The following is a 23383-nucleotide window of genomic DNA, read 5'->3' on the forward strand; positions in this document are numbered from 1 at the left end:
CTTCTCTTCTGAAATCCAACTGATGTTTTGGTTTTTTAGGAGTGCAGAGATGTGGTACATTATAGTATCATCAGTGCTGTTTCTCAGGTGCACATAAGCTCTAGCTCCTGACTTAAGTCTTTATAATTACATTTAATGCATGGCTCAACATTTTTCATTTAATGCTCAAATCTTACTTACAATGATCTGCAATTCAATCCACTGATACACAAAATGCTTTCATATAAAAGAAACAGAATCCCTGTGTTGTTGTAGGCTGTGTTGTTTTAACAGGCTGAAATATGAGAAAACATCTCAGTTAAATAATACCCAACCCAAACAAACACATCGTGTTCCTACAAGTTCCAAAAATGCTCATTGACTCCCAACAACACAGCTCAAGCCAAACATATCAATGGAGAATACGGCTGCAGTGAGAAAAGCCAGATGACTTCAACTCGCTCTTGTAATGTTTGCCTGACACTAAATGAGTGACCTTGTGACAATGAATAATGAAAAGAAATGACTTCCCATGCTGAAAATAACCCCAATTTCAGTGCAGAACTTCAAAAAGGAGAGTTTCTGCGTCCTCAACAAAGCACTTAAACCACTTCTACTCTCAAAACAGCAAACCAGCTCATACCAGACCAGAAGTGCTGAACAGTCAGGTGCAACCCTTCAAACTGAAACCCTCTTATCTGTCATTGTCAGGTGCATTATGGCTCTCCAAGCCTGCCAGCCTGCTCTGCCTCATCATATTGATGCTGAGGATGATTACCCCCGTCTCATTTTCCACCACCACTTTGAACCTGAGGCGTCATTAGCTGAACAGGCTCTCCAGACCGCCGGCCTCGTAGCCCTCTTAAACCACATAATCTCATAAAAGCTGAACAAAGGGCCTTGCATGGCATTACCCCGCCATGGCAACATGCCGCTTGTTTTGTCCGAGATGGACAGTTTATCCTAATCTTTTGCTGAGATCGTTGTTTAGAATTTTGCCATGTGATATTACTTCCCATGTTTCATAATGAGGATTTAAAAAAAACGGGCAGACGACACATAAAAGCAGCCAAGGAAAAAAAACAGACTGCTGTTGGAGTCCAGATGTTGTTTGATCCACGCTAAGTTTGAAAGAAAGATTGTTTTTCCTTCTATATCTGATATCTGATTTTAATGTGGGACTTTTTGTTCTGTGTGAATATTTAAGAAACAAAAAAATCTCTCATTATCCCCCAAATTATTCAAATGCAAACCAAACTGATGCTTATAAATGTTTTTTATTAGTTAAACTTTGTACATTGCGCCAATATTTTCTACCATTTCATGCTGTTAACTGACTAAGAAGGAAATAAAAACGTCATTCTCACACAATACTGTTAAGAATCAGTGGTTCACAAGCCATCAAGAATGACCTCAGCCTCATTCACATATCAGTGTTTAAAATCTCAGTGAAAAAACGGCACACAGATGGAGACCACAATGTTCAGCACTTCTTGCCTCATAAAAACGATAAAGATAAGACGAATTAGAAGCTGTTCAAATATTCCTTATCAAATATCATCTTTATAGTTTTATTTTTGGCTTGCCATCAGTCAAACAACATATGTTATCACTTAATCCATTACCTTTCTTACACATATGAAAATATGACTCGTATAATGTGTTTGCAGACCATCAAACAGACAAACACAAAGAGGCTATAAGAAGTGTTGACACACAAAGACTGGATTCCAGACACCAGATGCAAAGCGACCAGAGCTCTCTGCCTTCATGTATAAATCAAATTAGCATCTGAGAACATTCAGTCTGCTGTCTGCTGAGGTGTACTTACAGATGCTGGCACTCACAAAACACTCTTCAAGGTAATGGAGAGGAGCCAGACAATTAGGCTGCATTAGTCAGAACCAGTGTGGTTCTGCAGACACTTCTTGGTATTCAAAAAGACACAATGCCGAGGAACATAAAAGGTCCTGAAGGCTCTGAAATCCTTCAAATTGAACCATGAAAGCTTATTACCCCGATAAAACCTGCATCTGTCAACAATAACAACAGTGCGTGACAGACACTGCTTTAGGACTGTTAGTTTCCAGTGTTTGGGGGATATATTTCACATGATGCAACCTGACAGCCAAAATGACACCTGAATACAATAAAAGAGTTTCCCACTGCCAATACCTAAACCCTCTTCTTATTCTCAATAAGATGAACAACCCTGAATCACAGCTACTCTTTGCACTGAGCTCACTGGGATACATTCAGTTATATTCATTGTGGGCTTCTGTGGTATTAGAAGTTGAATGGAGAGCTAGAGGATGAACGTTACTTACGGGGTAAGCAGCTTAATCCCCAGTTTTATCCCCATTATTAATCATATTTATAAAGAGTATGTATTTCATATGGATCTGGCTAATAGCTGACTAGCTAATAAAGGTTTATCACTAAAGAAATCAAATTTTAAAATCCATCCAATCTGGCAATTATCTGACAGCAATTCTGCCATTGGGGACAACTTTCCATAAATAGGCAATTAATACAGAGACAACAACCATCAACCATCTCGATTATGAGAATGGAGCTTGACTTAAGTAATACCCAATGTTGGCTGCAATTGTATAATAACACCTATAGAAGCAATAAATGAAATGGTGGCCTTTAGGGATACTCCAAAGAGACTAATGTGTTATTCTTCTAACTGGAAGTTTTTATTTCAATTAGCTGATTAGTCTAAAGGTTAGAAAAAACTTGAAGAAAATGTCAAAGATGTGAACAATTGGGGCGCTGGTGGCCTAGCGGTCTAGGCGCCCCACATACAGAGGCTGCAGTCCTTGTTGCAGGGGTCGCCGGTTCGATTCCCGGCTGGTCGACCATTCCCTGCAAGTCTTCCCCCGCTCTCTACTCCCCACATTTCCTGTCTCTCTTCAGCTGTCCTATAAAATAAAGGCAAAAAAGCCAAAAATATAACTTTAAAAAAAAAGGTGAACAATTTATGTTACATGACTTAATACAGGGCCACAGAGTCTGTGCGTATACAATGTCAATGGGTTTACTACGGTGGCCCTGAAGGACAAAACAAATTTACAAAAGATGAAACACTTTTACCAAGGCCAAAACAAATTTAAAATTAATAAGAATTTTTTTTTTTACGAAATCACAAAAAACACTTTTACAAGCGGTGAGACAATTTTACAAACGACAGAACACTTTTACCATTCCTGAAACAAATGTCTCACTGCTTGTAAAAGTGTTTTTTTTATTTTGTAAATTTGTTTTCTTAAATGAAAATGTGTTTTGGCCTTGGTAAAAGTGTTTTGCTAATGTAATTTTGTTTAATAAAATGTAAAACTGTTTTCCAATATGTAAATTTGTCTCCAACTTTGTAAAAGTGTTTCATCCTTTGTTATTTGTTTTGTCCTTCAGGGCCACCGTAGTTTAAATAGTGTCGCTATGCTAACAAAGCTAGCAGCACCAGCCTTCAATCCTCCCTGCAAACTAAAGCCCACCTCCCTGTGATTATTACACATCGTTCCTGTTGAGTTAACTAGACTCAGACACTTTTTTAAAATCAAATACTGTCAAACCAGCTAGCTCTAAAAGATGCCATCCATCATCTGTGCTTGTTTACCACTGCTTAGCAGTCTCAATCAACCAGACCTCAGGCTAGTGGCGGGTGGCTGCACTACAGCTCAGACGCAACAACTGAACCAACCCATTTAACCCATTTAACAGACTAGCAGGTTATGCTGTCAACTTGCGGTGAGGACAGCGTTGCAGACGTCTGTTAGCAGAGATGTGTCCAAACCTGATCCGCTATAATTAAAGGATGGATTTCCAAAGGACAAGAGGTGAGAAAGCTTAAATCACAGAGCGGTGTGATGCTAAGGAATTCCTTTCTGAGTGACAAATGGAAAACACTTTTGTTTTAGAGGTAATATGATGGCTGTGTTTAATGAACAGTTTGTGAGAGTCATAAATTCACCTCTATGAGAATGGCTGTGGTGGACGTCTGAGTAAAGCTATGCAGCCCTGAAGACATTTGCTATCAGCACCAGCTGGACAGACAGAGGTAGACAACCTGGGGGCTGGGAACAGTTAATCCCTGTAATGGCAGTGATGTTAACACTACTGGGCAAGCTGCCACATATAGCTATGGCTAACAATAAGTTTTAAGCTCTGAGTTCAAAGGATTTGCACTTTAACCCGTGTCTACAATTTTCTTTCTAATCAAGTTTTCTTTTGCTTTAACTAATGATGCATTGCAGAGAAACAAAACCTTTTCAAGTGTTGGTTTACTCACATGGGATCGTGTTTAACAAGGGATCTCAAATAACAGTGTTAACAATGGTGTATGTTTGACTAATATAAGTGTCAGAGGTCTGGAGGGAATTAGAGATTCTAATGATGAAAATCCACATAAATTTAGATGAGGAACAACAACTATCAAGAAGGGGAATTTTAAAAGGCTTCCACGAGGCTCCTGTGTCTAACTCATTCCATGCTTTTTGGCACAGAAAGGTGATGTTATCTTGTTCCCCCACATGTCTTAAGAGGAGTGTCTTGTTTGAGATGAAGCAGAGTTCGGTTTGTGGCTGTAATTATGTCACCTTACTAGGCAAAAAAATCTCTTTTAACGTGTGAAATTTACTCATGGCTGAACCCAGGCATAAACTAACAAAATAAATCTCTGGTGTCTAAACAGGAAGTCTGATCTTGCTACTGAGAACATATAAAAAAAGAAAGGGGGGAGGGTGAAGATGAAATGCATGTATGCTCTCTGTTGTTTTCCTTGGAATGAAAAAGTGCTTTTGCATGTCCCCTTTACACTCTTTCAATATAGACACATCCCTAACTATGTCAACAAACTGTGAGGGCGGATCTCGTTAATATGCAGAAACTAAAGGAGGGGGAATTTGGCTCGGACAAGGAAGAAATCTAAGTTGTGCAAGGGTGCTTATTTTTATCAGACCGTGATGGGAGCTCTGCCAAGTGTGTACCTTTACAGGTTCTCACCCACGGCTCAGATTCACCTTGTTTGCCTGCACTGCTCTTGCAAAGAATTGGAAAATAAATAATTGTATAAAAAACGATTAAGTTCTGATCTTGTGATTTGAATTAAGATATGCATGACTGTGGTTAGAAAAGGCTGTAGACAAGTTATTCAAATTTCATTAATCAATTATGCTGTTGGCTCAGAGCACACAAGACCAAACAATGAGCGTGTGCTTTTATTTTCATAATGAATTCACCAATGAAGGGGGATGGGGGGGTTAAGAGGGTGCCACCCACCAAATAATAATAAACCTGTCTCCCTGCTTTCATTGAGGTTCACAGCCCCTCTGGCTTTCTGCTACACCCTGATTTTGTAATGATGAAAATGTCCTTAAATGTGTCTGTTAAACCATATAACTTATCAAGAAATATCTGCTTGTTCTAAGCTGAAAATGAGTACTTTGAGAACTATGCTTTCTTTGTTATCTCTGCCTGGAGGGGATCATGTGTTTGGTCCTGTGTGTTACTGATTTCACGGATACGTTTCTTTCTGTCCACTTCAATTCACCACTAGACCATTCAGACTAATATTTTGTGAGCATATTTACGCTTGCATACCCAACAAAGTCTCGTGATTGCATTGATTTACAATCCTAGAAATTGTTTTCACTGTTTTAAACATTTGGAGGCTGCTGATCAGTATAACACTACTAAATCAGTGTAGCTTTGCAAGTTAATCAAGTGTTTGTTCAAGCCATGCAAAGATAGTAGACGACCAGTGGACTTCCGATCCACCAAACCTAGAAATTCTCGTTTATTCGATCCTTAGTGAAGGTTTCGTGCTGAAGTTTAACATAAGATATATTTTACAGTACCTTCAAAGGGTCAGATAAACACGTGAGCCAAGTCTTCGGTCCAATGGCATTATCATTAATCTGATTTAGACAGCTATGTAGCACAGTCACCCACCACTTGCCGGGCGACTGCCATGCTGCTGTAATGCTCCACGTACGACCCAACTGTAAACAGGCACAGAAGGCAAACGGCGTCCTGTGTCATGGCACAGTTTGGCAGTATTGTGATTTAGAAAATGGAGATTAAGTTGTCTGTGAAGGTTCTCAGTCTTCCAGATCATGGTGATTCAAAGCTTGATCTGAAAAGGCAACCAGACGTTGTATGTAGGCTTTACTAGCACCATGCCACACTTAGCGAACCACTTTCAAATCCCTTACCTGCAGACTCTGTGATCTCATGTTTAGCAATATTAAATAAATTGTGTTCAGTGACTGTTTTCTGAGAGTTTTCTGATTTAGACAAGTTGTTTTGTTGGAATTCAAATTTCTGGACAAAGGACTAGAAATGAGCCTCTTCAGAACACCCCTATACCACCTATATCACCTTCTATGCTCTTCCTTTTGTCTTTACGTCTATCATGACGTAGAGTAAGCCCAAAAAGACAACTGAGAGAGGTCAACCTCTTCAACATATGGAAGTAAAGAGGGAGACAGGGAAGTTGTTGGACCCAAACCCCCATTAGGATTTAAGGACTGCACTTGTTGAGTTCAAAAGAGGGTTTTTAGAGAAACACTCCCTAATGTAACACACTGAGAAATCCATCTATTCTCACGACTGTGCTACATATCGTTTTGATGCCATGGCCGTTGGGATCACAACAGTCAGCTTTAGTTCACTGCCCGGCATGTTAAAGCCTTAAGCAATGACGTTAAAGCCAAACCAATGTCCACTTTGGGACTGCTTGTTACGAGTGGCAGAGATGACTAATGCTCTTCTCTCTTCGGTATTAATTACGCTTTGTGACCTCCCATCCATCCCAGAGTACCTGATCATGTGGAAACTGCAACTCGCAGCAAGTCGGATATGAAGATTTCCTAGAGCACTGGGATAAATCTGAGCTCTCTCAATGCCCTCCAGCAGCAAACACTCTGAGTCAGATGTTCACTGGGGTAAGTCAGTGTGCCTGTAAAAATAGTAAGAGGTCCTGCATGCGTAAAGCACGAACTCTGAGGCATCAAGGCAACATATCATTATCCAAAGTCCTGAGGGGTTTAAAAAGGCGGAGTCCTCAAGTACAAATCAAATACGGCAAATCCAAATCATCCACCTTAAAAACTACTTTTATTGTTGGTTTGGGAATTATCTAATATAACCTACATTTCCAGAAGAAGCATCCCTGCTGAGACGGTGTGGTAAAAAAAAGATTGCCTCTTTGATTTAAAAAGATAGCAAAGAAGGTGAGTTAGCATGAAAATAAATGAATGAGTTGCATTACATTGGCAAGTAGGGATGTTACGAATGTACTGATTCCCTAGTCGTTTAAATGGAGATTTTAATTCAGACTAACCGAGTAGTCAAAAGGTAAGCTGTGTCAAGTTGACCTGACACAGCCGTCATACAACTTTATCTCCAGTGTCTAGATCACAATACTGACAAGCTGGGCTGTGCTACGGGGTACAATTGGTCACCTGTGCTTAATTACATCTAGTTAGCATAACATAATAGCATTATGGCATTTGACATTAACAGGAGCCACAAACCTGGCTAATGGTGTGTAACATTTGTACAGCACCTTTAAACATATGGGTTTACTAAGAGCAAAGCTAGAACCCATGACATATAAAAGAAAGAACTCAAAAAACCCAATAAAAGTCAGAGTTGAAGCTTGGTCCCCATGGAGCACAAAATCTGATCTCCTGTGTGAAAGTCCTGACCCTAATATTATATCCGGATGATGCAATCCAATGTAGCCTCACATGCTCAAAAGTTGGGGGTGTAGAGGAGTTTAATTCAATGCCTCATTAACATCCCATGTAACTTTAACAGGATTGGTCCTGCAGTTAAATTTGAGGCGTCCAGTTAAAAATTAATACGATGTCACAGCTGCCCTCTGCCAACTATGAATCCCCAAAATGTCAACTTCTCAGGGACAAACAAAAAGCGACTTGTTTGGGTTTGCTGGTCTGCTGCAAATTTTATAGTTGATCCAGTAGATTAAATTAAAAAAAAATGACAAGACTGGGAGCATGATCACAAGAGACAGGGAGGGATGAAAGAGTGAGAGAAGTTCATTATAAAGAAGAGCCAAAGCTGGTTCACATTATTCTTAGTGTATGACTCTTGGCAAAACAGCAACTACAAACGTAACATTTTTTTAATTGGGTTTTGGGCACACCACGGAGGAGGCCGTTTAACAAGAGCACCTGCTGAAGTGGCCTCAGCAAGTCTGGGCGCTAAGAGAGTCAACTACATACCCTTTGGCTAAAGCTCTTTTTATTTAATGGAAGTAAAAACATATAAAGATTAAAAAAAGGCAATAATTGGATCTGGCTGGGGAACTGGAAATGGCCTCCAACCAAAAAAAAAAACATCAACAAAAAGTTTTACTTTCAAAGTATGTTGCCGCATGCAACCTGCCCAACACAGCAGCATGGGCGGCCTGTTTGAGAACTTTAAAAATGCACATAACAATTTTCAACTGCCCACATTCACCACCAGACTAACACCCAAAAACCCACATATATTCAATTTACAACAATATAAAACAGAGCAAAACAGGAAATTACTCTGGAAATGCTGGAACAAGCTACTGATTGGCTGTTTTTCTTGATAAGTATTCAACCTTTGTGCTTTGACATCTCTTCCTTGCTCAGTATTAAAGCCAACATTAGGCTATACATAATTTAAAGGGTGCTCCATAGTGATAAATGAATAAAGGATTTACAACTGTAGTAAACCTTCCTGAAAAGCATCGAGAATATCACTGTGGCCTCTGGTTTAAACTCCCTGCACTCCATGAAGCTGACAGCTGCCAGGACGTGCAACCGCACAACCGGCAGACCTCAGCTGTAAAGAGTCATGGTTCAGAGATCTATAAACATTGTTTTTAAATTCCTAGAGCTCCTTAAGTGTGTTTCCTATCTTCTGACTGGCTCTACTGATGTATCCTCACATTTCTGCCACTCACTTGTACAAAGACAAACACACATGTGGCCTCATCTGACATTTTTCAAACAATGACTTCAAGATGAGTTCTTGGTGGTCTCATGTTCCAAACATTACAGGGCTCAACCACAGTTAAACACCAGGATTTATGACCCTCAGACAGCTAGAGGTATACTTTTTTCAAATGACGGTCATGCAAAGACATGTAACAGTTGTGTTGAGGATAGACTGGGCATGCAGTCCAGTTACCACAGACAAGGTTTCACTCTGCAGCTGGAGCAGTGCGCTAACATGTTGCTCCGACACGAGGCCTGGGATGCTTTTCATAAAGGAAATCCAGTAACTCAAATCATACTTTCTCTGTGGCGTGGTATTATTCCACAAGGGGAAAATCTGCCTGCACAAAGCCTCAGAGCTGATGATGGAACCTAAAATCTCATGAAACTGAACTTTGATGACGCTTGAATGAAATGGATCTTATCTCTAGGAAACAGTGTGTCATAACTAGTGACCAATTACTGAAATGTTGTTGCGTCTGCGTGACTCCACTTCATCCCTCCGAATCTTGTGATGAGTGGAAAGTGGGCGTTATGAAGACCTGTGTCGTAATATCCATTAATGTTGAACATAGGGTTACACCTGACAAAGCTTTGACTGTTCGTATATGTTTTAGTTTTGGACACCTTGAAAATGATGAGCAATCCCAAGTCCCTTTCAGCGTCGGGGAAGTTAGTCTGCCATCTTGGTGCTGTGTGTGATTGCAGTGCCAACATTTTAAAAGAGGTCACAGTAGACTTTTGTAGGCTGGCGGTACAAATTGTCCACTTATTGAGGGCAGCGATCACAAAACAGACTGCTGTGAAGCTGTGTGTCTGACAGTTTTTAAGGATTAGAAAAGGCACAACTCCTGTTTAGAACCAGGTGAGGGTCTCTCAGCTGTGGGTTCTAAGGATGGTACCCGCCACTAATGTGCTTGCTGGCGAATCAACCAGACATCCATTCATTCCTATGGGATCCCTTCTGATAAGTGCCTTTGAAACTCCTCCCCTTTGTAATACTTGAGTCCAAAATGTGCCTTTACTTTGCCTTTCAATGCAGTTACCTATGTTGGTTGTAAGTAGTGTTCTTCTGCTTAAATGTGGTTGCACAGTCAACATAGTCCGGTTGTCTTTACCAGTTTGATATGAAATGCAGATTTTTCAGTAATTGGACATATTTAGCCCCTCCCCAGTGACTTTGTGTGGTGTCAATCAGTAAAGAAATGCACTTCCTTGCATTGGATATTAGAGGTATCATCCATTTATTTGAGTATCTATAGACACCAGGCTTGATTTTTTGAGTATCTGAATAAAACGGCACAGGCTCAGTTATCTCAAATCATCTCAATTTTTCTCTTTTCCATTAGAGCCAAAAACAGGGGAATCTTCAATGTGGTGAAATCTTAAACTTCAGGACATCAAACCTTCCTCTATTTCAGTCTAAAATCAATGTTATGACAATTTTCCTTTAAGTCCATGAAGTATTAAAACTTCTTAGAAATGTCTTGCAACCAAAAAAAATGAATTCAGTTTTACGACTAACATGTGAGCCTTGAGATTTATGTGAGTGAACCTCCCTAACCCCACGCAACATTTGATGGGTCAGTCATCCCTGAGAGATAAGAACGCCAAGAAGCGATGAGCAGCTTAATCCTCCTGGCCGACTCCTGTTGATGGGATCAAACAAAACTGTAGCGGGAAGTCCAGGTTGTGCAACCGTGGCTGGTTTTGTGTCAGCTATTTGAGAACTGTGAATAAAAACATGTTCAGTACAAGTAATGCTGTAAAAAGCACCTTTGATGTGCAATCATGTAAGTGGAATATTTGGATCATTCAGGTTAAAGCAGTCAGACATGCAGTAATCTCATTTCATACAAATTGAATAACATTTTGAAAGACGTGCAGACAGGGATAAACAGTGATTATAACACAAGTCATAGGGTCTACTTGATAAGCAGCAAAAAATAACTTGCATTCATCATCACTGCAAGCTGCGAAACATCTTTTCACAATGAGATAATGTTAGAAGGAAAGCCACTGACTCTTTTTGGCTCCAGTTGGTGCCATAAATAACCTCTGCAAGTCAGGCGTTCAGGTGTGAGAGAAAATGTGGAGCGCAGAAACACAGGCTGGATTTTATGTCTTTTAAATTGTTGGATCCAGTTTAGAGGATGTAATTAAGTGGTTTTGCTCTGTGTTTTCTTTTCCTGGTGTTGTGTTGAGCTCAAACTACTTCCACAAACCTTAACCTCGGATTAAGAGATTACATTTTTTTTTTTTTATGGTGCTTTGTAATACATAATTTGCAACATTCAGCTGTGCTTGCCGGAGAGTGAATTTCAGACCCATCAACACCCTCTGCAATGACGCCTACTTCTAGTATGCTTCAGCGAACGATGTGGCATTATAAATCTTCAGTGCAGACAGACCTCAGTCTGTTCATTAAGGCTTTCAAGCTTCTGATCTGCAATAATCTGTGTCTTTCCAATTCTTAAAACAAACAAAACACATCTTAAAATAATGATTATTTCCAGGAGGGGAATAAAAAGTATTATTTTTTGCTTCCTTCTGGTCAGAGGACACGTTTGTTGATTCACAGCCAGTGTTGAGAGCCCTCTTCAGACTGCAACACACACATGTCCAAAGAAGTACTAGAAACTCCTGTTCATCTGCCCTATCTTTCTTCCCTAGAGGAGGAATGTAAAAAACCAAAGGTTTGAGCAGTAAATAACGCTGCGTTCAGGACCGACAGGAGCTCGACGCAGATAAGATATGTCTCTCTACATCTCCCACAGCCCAAAGACCTGGGTGGCTGCGTGCTCCATCTCTGTGTAGGCATCAGAAAACTAGCGCTCCCTACTGGTGCCAAATGTTCTGTGAAAGTGTGAAGACATAGACTAGCTCTCGCACTTTCTCTCACACAGATGCACTGTCAAACACACCTCATGCGTCAAAGCGTTTCGAAGAACTCTTATCTCAGTTCTGGGGAACATTTCCTTTTTCATTTCTGGTTGTAAATGAATCCAAACAGAGAAAATTCTACAAGTATTATATAAAGCTCAAAAGCTCAATGAAACAATAAGAGAAATAAATACATTAATGCAACTTTGAGGAGAGCTTCCGCTCACACATTTTTTACAACAAACTGAACAGCTTGCATGAAAATGTGACCAAATCCCTGACTTTATTTCTCCACATGCGGTTACGTGACGGTGGAAAGCACCGTCAGCTGCAGCAAGGACACTAAGTAAGAAGATGAAAGGTGTCTTTTAATGTTGCCAGGCACAGAGCACTACTTACTGTACAACTTCATTAAAAAAAAGCATTAAAGGAATATGTGCTCTGAATGTGATTAGCAGGGACAAGGCTGCAGAAATGCCATCCCTTCCTGCAGGAGACTTCAAAGACTTCTATCCCCAGATGCACACATGCACACATATGCACCCTGTGTGATGTTAATATAGAATACATTTACAAGTTTTTTTCAATACTGTCATTAAAAAGAGTTTAAGATGGCATGAAGAATGAGGCACAGATTATTCAAGAACAGGGCTCAGTGCAGGGTTCAGTCAAACAGCCTTGGGGATGTAATGCAGGTTAAACCTGCCTTAATTTAGGTTTACACACCTTCTTACCTGCACATACACACATAAACCAATTTTCAGGATTGAGTCAGTCAAAATAAGTGGTGCAAAGGATTTAAAGGAGTGAAAAGGCTTGTTATTGTTGCAAAGACATTTCAAAAAAGGTGCTTCTGCTGCATGTAAGTGTCACCATAAGACAATCACATGCTGGTTTGGAGGGATAAGAAAGGCATTCATACAGCACAGAGATAAAATGACAGCTGCTTTTAGGACTGCAGAAATATGCAGAAGTGCTTTTCTTTTAGTAGAAAACAGAAGAGCAGAGCTCGCAGAGATGGAGGTTAAGCTGGCCCTGAAGCCTCTTCAGCTTGAAACAGACAGGAGCCTCTCTTATTGTAAAGCTGGCTGATGCATATAACCTGGAGGGCTGCCTGAAACGGTGGACAGGCGGAGGATGAAAAGGCAGCTCAATTCTCTGCCTGAGTAATTATCAGCGAGTTTCAAGCCACGTTTTGACCAGGGACGTGGTCAGGAGCAAAAACTGACACCCTGACCTCGTTTAGAGCCTGATCAGTAACCTCTGTCAATCTGAACAATAAAACTCCTGCGCTCCCATGAAATTAGAGATAATTAGGGAGTTACCCAAACACTGATCTGCAGGTTCAAAGGTAAATAGCTGTGTTTCTCTCCTTCCCTAAGTGCAAATGCAAAGATTTAAAGAATAAATCCTCCTCACACTCACTGTTACGCATGGTGCGAAACCTCCTCAGACGTGGACTCTGTTGGACTGGTAAGTGCTACAGACTGGCGCTACAAAGTTATTGATCCAGGGCAGATCAGATCTCTGATCTGCATATGGACCACGGGCGGCATGTTTGCAGTAAATCTGGATAAACCCCGGACAGGTGGAGTGTTTCTGGGACGCGCGAGGTGAGCAGCTTTAACACCTTGCAGGCTCCACAAACTAGTAAATTTAGGCAGTAAAGGAAGCGCAGCAGAGCCGGTCCTTCTTTTGACACAGATATTTACGCGTCATATGAAGCAGCTTTTATAATGCAAACTTAATATGCAAGCCTGGTGTAGGATTTGATAGTTATATCAATGAAGAAGGAGCCGAATCTTAAATGTTTTGTCAAACTTTGGAAGCAGCAGTAAGCGTGTCCCGCTGCTCTGCGTCATCCCATACAACAAACATCCCCTCAAGTTAAAACGAGTAAAAATAGAACACTTACTTTTGACTTCTTCATATGGAACGACAGGAGTAAATCCAATGTTGTGCGAAAGCCTATTTTATTTTACTTCTACGGGGAGGAAAGGGGTTGTCACCATCCTGTGTGCACATATCCAATGCCTAAGTCAGGAGTATCCAAGCAGAGGAGAAAAAAAGACCCCAAAAAACACAACGTGGAGAAGAAGAAGATAAAACGGCAAAAAACAAAACACTCTGGATTCAAACTCTCAACCTTTGCAACCTGTCGGCGTGTGGCATGAAGACCTGTCTATCTATAGCACAGATCCAGACAGTGAGGGCTCGCGGCGGCGGAGCTGGACAGTGCGCGCGGAGGGAGGGAGTTAAGCATTTATAATGATGCGTAAAGAGCAGCCAAAGAGCCGCCCTCTGACGAGCGGCACTGTGAAGAGCTTCACTCCTAATGCACTACTGCCAATCTAAACACAGCAGAGAGGAAAACAGGTTCCCTGCGCCGGTTGCTCAACACTCAATTTATTACCAGCTAAGTGGTTTTACGAGACATTTAACCCTTTAATATCCACAGCCAGGGATTACAGTTACGGTCGATTCTCCCCTGTAATAATGCAGTGATGATTTATTTCAATTAATGTCAATTACGAAGCCATAATGTTTTGTAGAATATAAAGTAAGTGCAGAGTAATGATAGTGATTACTCCTGATTTATGGTTGGACTCATTTCTTTTTCTTCCTTTCATAAACATTGTCCCAAGAAAGGCAAGGTACTTTTATTCATCCAACAGATGACAAACACTTTTAAGTGCTTTAAAATGTAAGATAAACAGTTAAAATGTGTCTTTAAAATAATAAATACTTTACCAAAGATACAATTAATTTAATGGCTTCAATTGAATTGGATTTTCAGTGCACTAATACATTATCATGTACCCCACATGCAATAGATATTTAAAAGGTGTTCTACTGCAAGTACTGCCTCTATTAAGCCTGATTTATGGTTAGACTCATTTCTTCTTCTTGCTTTCATAAACATTGTCCCAAAACAGGCAAGGTACTTTTATTCATTCAACAGATGAAAAACACTTCCAAGTGCTTTAAAATGTAAGATACACTGTTAAAATGTGTCTTTAAAATAATAAATACATAACCAAAGATAAGATATAATACACTAAATTTAATTGCTTTAATTGAATTGGATTTTCAGTGCACTAATACCATATCATGTACCCCACATGTGATATATATTTAAAAGGTGTTCTACTGCAAGTACTGCCTCTATTAAGCCTGATTTATGGTTGGACTCATTTCTTCTTCTTGCTTTCATAAACATTGTCCCAAGACAGGCAAGGTACTTTTAAAGTACTTTAAAATGTAAGATAAACGGTTAAAATGTGTCTTAAAAATACTAAATACTTTACCAAAGATGCAATACAATACACTGAATTTAATGGCTTCAATTGAATTGGATTTTCAGTGCACTAACACTTTATCATGTACCCCACATGTAATAGATATAAAAAAAAGGTGTTATACTGCAAGCACTGCCTCTATTAAGCCTGATTTATGCTGCTGCGTCAAATCTATGCTGAGCATATGCCAGAGCTTCACATAGAACTGTACCACAGAAGCGTACATGCATAGCCTCACATGCACTTCCTTAAAAATGTAACAACATTTTGAAACAACAAGCCCTGTGATTGGTCCACTGGACTGCATCGTATCTCCTGCATTAACAAAATTACCAGTATGCATTATCTACGCTGATTCAGTAGCCGCACATTCTATCTTCTCTGATGTCTCTCTTCTTCTCAATTCCTGCAGTATGATCACCTGCTGCACAACTTTTATCAGTTTTAATCCGAGCAAAAGGACAACAAGCAGAGAATGTAGCAGAACCAGAAACTTTTGTCATGACAAGCAAAGAAATCGCACTGCCAACTAGTGTTCAGGCAAAGTATTGCAGAGCAACGCAGACACAAGTGTGCAGTGCTCCAGATGGCATAGGACACTAGGGAGAAAGCTTGAAGACCACACAGAGGTGTAAACCAGGCATTAGTCCAGAGGCTCATCCAGACTCTATTAACTGGGGTGGCATTAAGTCTGAGCACAAACACATAGATATACATCATTATTTACCTTTTTTTGGTCTACTAATTGTATCTACTTTAACCATGTGTTTAATAATTGTTTAACTTTCAAAGTAAAATATCTCAAAGTTTATGTCTTTAAGGACTCAGACAGAAGATATGAATCCAAAATCTCTTTCCAAGCACTGGAAAGTGGCTCGAAAACATCTGCACACTGCTGAACTCTCAAAAGTACAGTTATTGGCAGCGTTCAGCATGAAAATATTGCCAATGCATGTATTTTTGACAGACTGTGCAGGAGTTTGCATGCTCTACACACTTGACCTGTTACAAGAAAAAAAACCAATTGTGCAACATCAGCTTGCACGTATGGAATGACAGGAGTAAATCCAGTGATGAGTGAAAGCTTATTATACTTCTTCAAGGAGGAAATCAGATGTTGTTATCATGTGCACATGTGTCCAATGCCTATGTCAGCAGTATCCAAGTCTTTTCTGCAGTACATAATGGTAAAACAATATTCCTCATGAATAAATCTGTCAATGCTGACTGGGGCCGGGGGTAGTACAAAAATACAGCAGAGGGGATACTTGTCTTTCATATGCAGGATAAACCCTGCTCCCTTGTTTTCTGAATTTCCCTCAATCCCACTTTTTTTTGGCTTACAGCTGTTGAATATTAGGTAAGTTATTTATTAATATCATGAAATCTAGTCATGTGGTAATCAAAGCAATAATTCATTGATTGATGGAATAGTGCTGCCAGGAAATCAACATGTAAGTAAGAAGGATGTACAGAATTTAGCTGTCTAATGAACACAGTTGATGCTGTTTTAAAAAAAAAAAAAAGTTTGACACATGGAATTATTTTTTCTGTAATCCGAACCCGAAAACGTTACAATGAAGCACTTCACAAAAGGATTACACATGAAAAGCCGCTGAGCTGTGAAACTGCCCTCCCCTTTGTGAGAGTGAGAGTGTGTGTAACTGTGTGAATGGATGACTCAGTAACCGAATGAGTCAAAGTGTGTGTCACCGCATCATGAGCCTTTTCACAATAAACTGTACAAAATAGGAACATCGTGACCGACAACATAAAAGAGGGAGAAATCTCAACGGTGAGTTAAATCACATGTCATGATTGTTCGGGGAGCGCATCATGATTGTGGTTTCCTTTTGGGAATTGACTCTTCAAAAACAGGATGGCTGAATGATGTTTGAATGGACACATTTTCTTAATCTCATCTTTCTTTAACCCTCCTGTTATGGAGGTTACAACATCCAACATGATTCTCTATAAACAAGTTCTCCACTATTTATTAAGTATTTATGGACCTTTTTATCTTGCTTTTTACTGGTGGCACTTCCTTCCTTTTATCTTGTTTCTATCTTGTTTTTATTGACCAACAGTTGATTTTATGTCTATCTTGTTATTATTGATTTTGCTCTAATTGATTGCTCATTTCCTGTTTTTATTGATTTTAGTCAGCGTCACCTCTTAAGCACTGAGCACTTTGTCACTTTTGTTTGTCATGCATTGACTTGTGCAGTTTGTTGTTTTGATGTTAAAAGGAGGCTGACTCACTGCAAACTAAATCTACCTACGGGTACAAATAAAAGTAACCTTGAACCTTGTTATGTTGCAGTTGAAATTGACCCTTTTTAAAGTCTATTTTAGGCAATATATGCCTTCCAAACCAGCTAAATGCAGCATCAAAATACAGGCAGCATGTGACAGAGGAGGAGTCATGTTATTTATCAACATCACTTCATAAAAATAAAATTTTTAAATAATTTAAAACCTATGTCAAACTATTGTATTTATATTTAGGGCTTTCCAATGTACATTAAAAAAAGTTTAACAGGAATTTTAATGCAAAACGAGTGAGTCAACCTCATTGAACCATGATCTGTGAGAATTAGAGAACACCAATGGGCTAAATCTTGATTTAAATGGTTAGTAATGGAGTTAAGAATTAGATTTAAAAAAAAATGTGCATTGGGATTTTTTGGCGTTCTGACACTTTTGGATAATTAAATATGCCCAGGGTCAAATTGACCCAGGAACATAATTGCTGTTCCAGAGAAATGAACATAACAGGAGGGTTAAGATTTAAATCAGAAACCTTGAAAAACCATCAACTCTAAACCATCTCCTTTTTTTTAATATCACGTTAATGAGGACGTCATGCAGAGTTACATATTTGAGTTACATAATTGACGACTGCTTTTGTGAAAGGATCTGTGTTAGCATCATGTGGCATCGTTACTTAAGTCTTTTTTTACAGTCACCTAATTGTACTTATGAGCTTCCTGTTTGTGTCTGTGGTTATTTTTCTGACTTTTTAACCCCTGGTGAAATTCTTGAGTTGCATGTGACACCAGTGGACTTCATGGTTACTTCATCATTTTATATGATCCACAGTGCAGTGGTCTCTAACCAAGGCTCTGTGTTAAACACTGCATTTCTGTTTCATATTTGCATGTTATCCCACCGCTCTACTGGTTTTCTCCTCCTGTTTTTTTTTTTTAACCTGGGACACAGATAAGAGTGACTTTCAGTTTCAGGAGACCTGGATGAGTCACCATCAAAGCGTCTCCCCGGGGCCAGCTGACACGAAGTGAAATGAAACGACGAGTTTCTCAGGCTGCAGGTGCTTTTGGTAGAAAACGTGAAAGCTTGCAGAGTATTTGCCAAAAGCACAGGGCCAATTATTCGTCAGTTTTTTAACTCTCTGGCACGTCAGCCTGTCGTGAATCAGACAAACATGTTTTACTGACGGCATTTGAAGGTTGCTGAAGAAAATCCAGACTAATTTACTGACACATCATTGCAGACTAGAAACTCTACTTCAGTGTAAATGTGTCAAAGTTCACATGTATCTGTTGTTCCAATTCTCCTTAATGTCTTAAATTCCTCTGTATTTAATTTGTACTGTCATATTTAGATTCAATATTTAAGAAGTTACACTTAATGAAGTTCTTATTTCTTATCATCCTCTATAAAAAGGAAATGTGTTCCAGTAATACAAACCTTGATCTTGAGTCTTTCCACGTCAATGGATGGAGAAAATTGTATCAAAGGGTAAAGCACCATATTGTCTCGGCAACACAACCCTGGCACGAGCTCGGTCTAGGGCATCCAAGCGTTGGTTGCCCGTGCCATACTAAAGAAGGAACCAGGTGGCTGTCGAGCAAAAGGCAAAGGGAAAAGGCGGACCTTACCTGTGCCGACTTCTTTCCAGGACACCGTTCACGGCTCCGGGACCAGCTCACGCTGCTTCCTTCTCGTTACCCTCAGGGTTTCCGATGACAGTTCATATTTAAGTTAACATATATAACACACGACAAAACTCAACGGAAAAAGGGGAAAACTTCGCAAGAATCTCTTTCCACGGCTTCTGACAACGGCGTCTCTTTCTTCTCGCCTCTCTAGCAGGTGTCTGCCTGAGCTAATCAAGACCACAGCGTCACCGTCTCATTGATAAATTGGTCACGTGACCAGGAAGGTCCGCCCACCTGTAGCTCGACAGCCACACCCCCATACTCTGGACAGTGTTGCCGCAACAATATGCATTGTTTATTGTTTCATCATCCTAAATGCAAGGGATGTAGAGGTTTCTGTAGAGGCGGTGCCTTCAAAACAAAGTTCAAACTTATGGAAATAATTCTCAACTATTTCTTTTTACAGTAAGAGCAGAAGATTTATACTGCCCACTGCACTCAGTGTAGAGCCGGAGTCTGGGGGCTGTTCGCCTAGCTTAGCATCAAAGCAAATTGGGTATAATGTGAGTTGCCGTACTGGACAAAGTCAAAAGTCTTGAATTTGCTTACACTGAGCTCTGTGATGCTTTGAAATCAAATTTTGCATTGTCAAAAGAGAGCTCACCGCGTAATTTATGGAACAGAACGCAAAAAAAGGCAGGATAGTTCACCCCTTAACTCAATTTACATTCAGCTGATGTCAGCTCAGCTCAACTCTACACAAACTAAAAGTTAGTATGTTTACCATAACTGAGTCCACAGACCACTGGCTGCTGCTTCCTCCCCTCAAATGACAAATGGTCATGAAGGATGCACTTCCTTTACAAATAAGTGGTGCTGTCAACTGTTGTAAATGGACAGTACCATTCAAAAGATAAGACCCTCAAAACAAGACGATCCCACATGTGTACTTCAAGCAAAAAACACCTTTCTTGTAGAGAGAAGTTCTGAAGTGACTGGTTTCCCAGTTGTTCAAATGAAAATCTAAATTCTGACTAACCGACGTGTAAGGGTGAGAAAACACTCAGAAAACAGTCCAAATTGAGCACAATTCATCAAGCATGGCGTGACAAGGGACCAGAGCATGTAGGTTAACAGTGCCCAATTGGTCTGCTGAGTGTGGTTAATGATACAAGATGCCATCTGTCACCTGTGCTTATTTACATCTGGGTAATAGAGCAATATAGCAACGGCAATAGCCATTAACCAGAGCTATTGCCAGGTGTAGTAGTGGGTTGCTGGGCTACAGCTCAGACCATAGACTGTATAAATAATGGACGTAGTATCCGTGATGTGACTGTTTGGAGGCCAGTCGTCGGCGGCAGCCATATTGGAAATTTTGAACTCAACATAACTGCTGTCGAGCGAGTGTGAGGTAAAGAGGCGGGCTTTGAGCCTCCTCGCCAACAGCTACAGTGTTCCCGCCTGTCAAACAAGTCAGCTGTGCCTCTCATAATGGAAAGCTTGCAATCTTAAAATCTTAAATTGCCGTGTTATGAAAAAGTTCACCCCTGTACAGTGTGTGCCAATAGAGAAATGAGCTATCCAGACTACACTCATTTATTGTACCAGGCTGTAAACATGTTTATTTCTGCTGTAAAGATCAGCTTTTTTTGAATTTGTGTGTATGTGGTTTCTGGTAGTTCCATAGCCAGCCTCAAGTGGACACTTGATGAACTGCAGTTTTTAACACTTAAGGCTGATTTATACTTCTGCGTCTCCCCTACGCAGCAGGGGCTGATGCGGACATGAGCCCCACATACTTGTGCGTCGGTGTGTCCGTGTCGCGCAGCAATTCTCCGCCGAAACGCATGAGGGCAGTGCGGTCTCTCTGATAGTCCGCCTGCTTCCGGTCCCGCTACGATCTCTGTTTACTTTTCCACAGAGTTTCAGAGCGTGTTATGTTAATCTACAGCTGATACATGTTGCTGTTTATCATACAGACATGATTACATGAAGAATAGAGAGGAGGAGATGAAATATACGGCCGATGTGCGGCTGATGTCCGGGATCCCGGCAGTGTTGTAAATGCGGGAAAGACAAAGCCACCGAGGGGACCAATCACAGAGCTTGCGGTCCGCGTCGGCTCTACGGGGAGTTACATTTTGGAGGAGGTGCACGTCAGCTACGTGCGTAGGCCTCGGCGTAGGTACGGGAGCTACGCGGACCCCCGGCGTAGGCTACGCCATTGATTCAACGCAGAAGTATAAATCAGCCTTTATGCATTGGCTTCAATTCGGCCTGAGGTTGTCGCTTGGCTCAGACACGTCATAAAACCAGCCTTCTATAATATATATACAGTTATTGCTCATAATTTCAATTACCCTGGCAGAATTTATGGTTTCTTGAGTAGTTTCTGTTGTCTTTATGATATAAAAAAAGTAAACACAGTTGTTTGCTAAAAATTTTGCTTTTCTCTCATCATTCATATTCTCTGAAAAATGGCCAGAAATATCACAAATTCTGCCAGGGTATGTAAACTTATGAGCACAACTTTACTAGTTTTTCTGGTGACAACATTTAACTGTTTAGTCAAATAAACATGCACATCCCTGTTCTTAAGTGAAAGAAATGTGAATGGTTTGATCTGACTAGATACTCAATTAACTGTTAACATTTTGTGTTTGCATTAAAGTGTGCCTCAGCATTTTGCCTTCCAAGGTTGCAGTGAAAACTAAAGTTACTAAGAAAAACAAAGTTCAATCTCTATTTAAAGTTTACTTTGAGTACTTCAAGCGCTAGTCTCTTTTTGCATTTACCCTATCATAGTTTTCACTACCTACAATCATGCTTCAACATCAGCTATTTACAGTCATAAGCAGTGTGATCACTTAAGTAAATAAACAAATGCCAAAGTGAAGAGTATGGTTTTGTTATGAGCTGCGTGTCTTTTTTTTTGTGTGTGTGTGTGTGTCTGTGTGTGCAGGATTTACTAATTCAAGTTCTCTTTACTTTGCCTGAGGAAGAGGCTCTAATGACAGGATTCGAACTGAAGCGTTTGAGAGAGCAGTACTCATTGTTGATGGAGCGAAACGAGCACGTTTGGTGGTCAGTAATTCTCCACAGGTATAACACTTCAGCGCTTCAAGCATAATCGTGTTATCACCTGCTTGACAGTGGCTCGTCAGACAATAATGAGGTGTGTGGTGTGTGTGTGTGTGTGTGTTTGAGTGCGTATAGTCTTGCAGCCATTACATTTCAAAAGTTGTCATTGTGTTGGTGCAGAACTTACTCCTTGGCCTGATTGCAGAGCACTAATAGGATTAACAATTAAAGACTTACTGAATAAACACAACCGGAATTGAGAAATGTTGCCCGCCTTCCTCCGCGTCTGAGAAGCATAATTACATAATGTGCTTACTTTGCAAATCTGTCTGCTAAATACTACTATGCTTCCATGGACATTTATCAATGAATGTAGTCCAGACTTTGAAGAAACAGGATTTCCTGTACTCACGTCTACATTAAAGCTGCATTAATTGATTTTTGGCCTCTGGGGCACCCTGACAAATCATCTTGTAAAGCTGACATGACTGCTTTGTTGGCAAAAGTAGCTTGCTTGCATTTACTTGTCATGCAGACCTGGAACAAGATTGTCACACATTTATTTATCTACTCACTCTCCTTAATTAAGGCTCTGCTATAGCACATTTCCACTTTCTTTAACAATAGTACATTGCAAATAGATAGATAGATAGATCTTTATTTGTCCTTAATAAGGAGATTTGTTGCCACCGTCTGTACAGGAATACATGTATGAACACAATAACCATAAACATCCACCCAGCCTCACAGCAATGGTGCACCACAACCAGACACATATGAACACACTGGACACATATAAACACACCGAACACATATGAACACACTGGACACATATAAAACACACCGAACACATATGAACACACCGGACACATATAAACACACCGGACACATATAAACACACCGGACACATTACAGTGGCATTCTATTTAGCAGTGCTATGGCCGATGGGACGAAGTTTCTGCCAAACCGGGCTCCCTTACAGTAAGGGGATCTGTATCTGCGACCGGAGGGGAGTAGTGTGAAGACCGAGTAGAGGGGGTGTTGGGGGTCCAGTGTTATAGTGCGTGCTCTGTGTATGATGGCTCTGTTGTTGAGGTCAGACAGGTTGGGTGTGGGGAGCGGATGATTTTGGTGGCAGTGTTTGTGGTGCGTATGAGTTTGTTTTTGTTGGAGACAGTTAGCATGTTGTAGTAGCAGGGGGAACAGTAGAGGAGAATGGGTTGGATGATGCTTT

The 23383-nt window shown here is 40.3% G+C and overlaps 1 protein-coding gene across 2 annotated transcripts in view; it reads right to left on the bottom strand.

Annotated features, from left to right (window-relative positions):
- The window catches only part of kitlga (kit ligand a), a 36859-nt gene extending 22587 nt beyond the window's left edge, over positions 1–14272 (bottom strand). Inside the window, exon 1 of one of the 2 annotated variants that reach the window (XM_034684873.1) lies at positions 13780–14272. In XM_034684873.1, the coding sequence (XP_034540764.1) occupies positions 13780–13794 (15 nt within the window). In that variant the 5' untranslated portion in view covers positions 13795–14272. The remainder of the gene's footprint in view (positions 1–13779) is intronic. The other variant, XM_034684874.1, reaches the window with a different exon arrangement.
- Positions 14273–23383: the final 9111 nt, after the last annotated feature.

This window comes from Notolabrus celidotus, chromosome 6, assembly GCF_009762535.1.
Source record: "Notolabrus celidotus isolate fNotCel1 chromosome 6, fNotCel1.pri, whole genome shotgun sequence".
NCBI classification, from domain to species: Eukaryota; Metazoa; Chordata; class Actinopteri; order Labriformes; family Labridae; genus Notolabrus; species Notolabrus celidotus.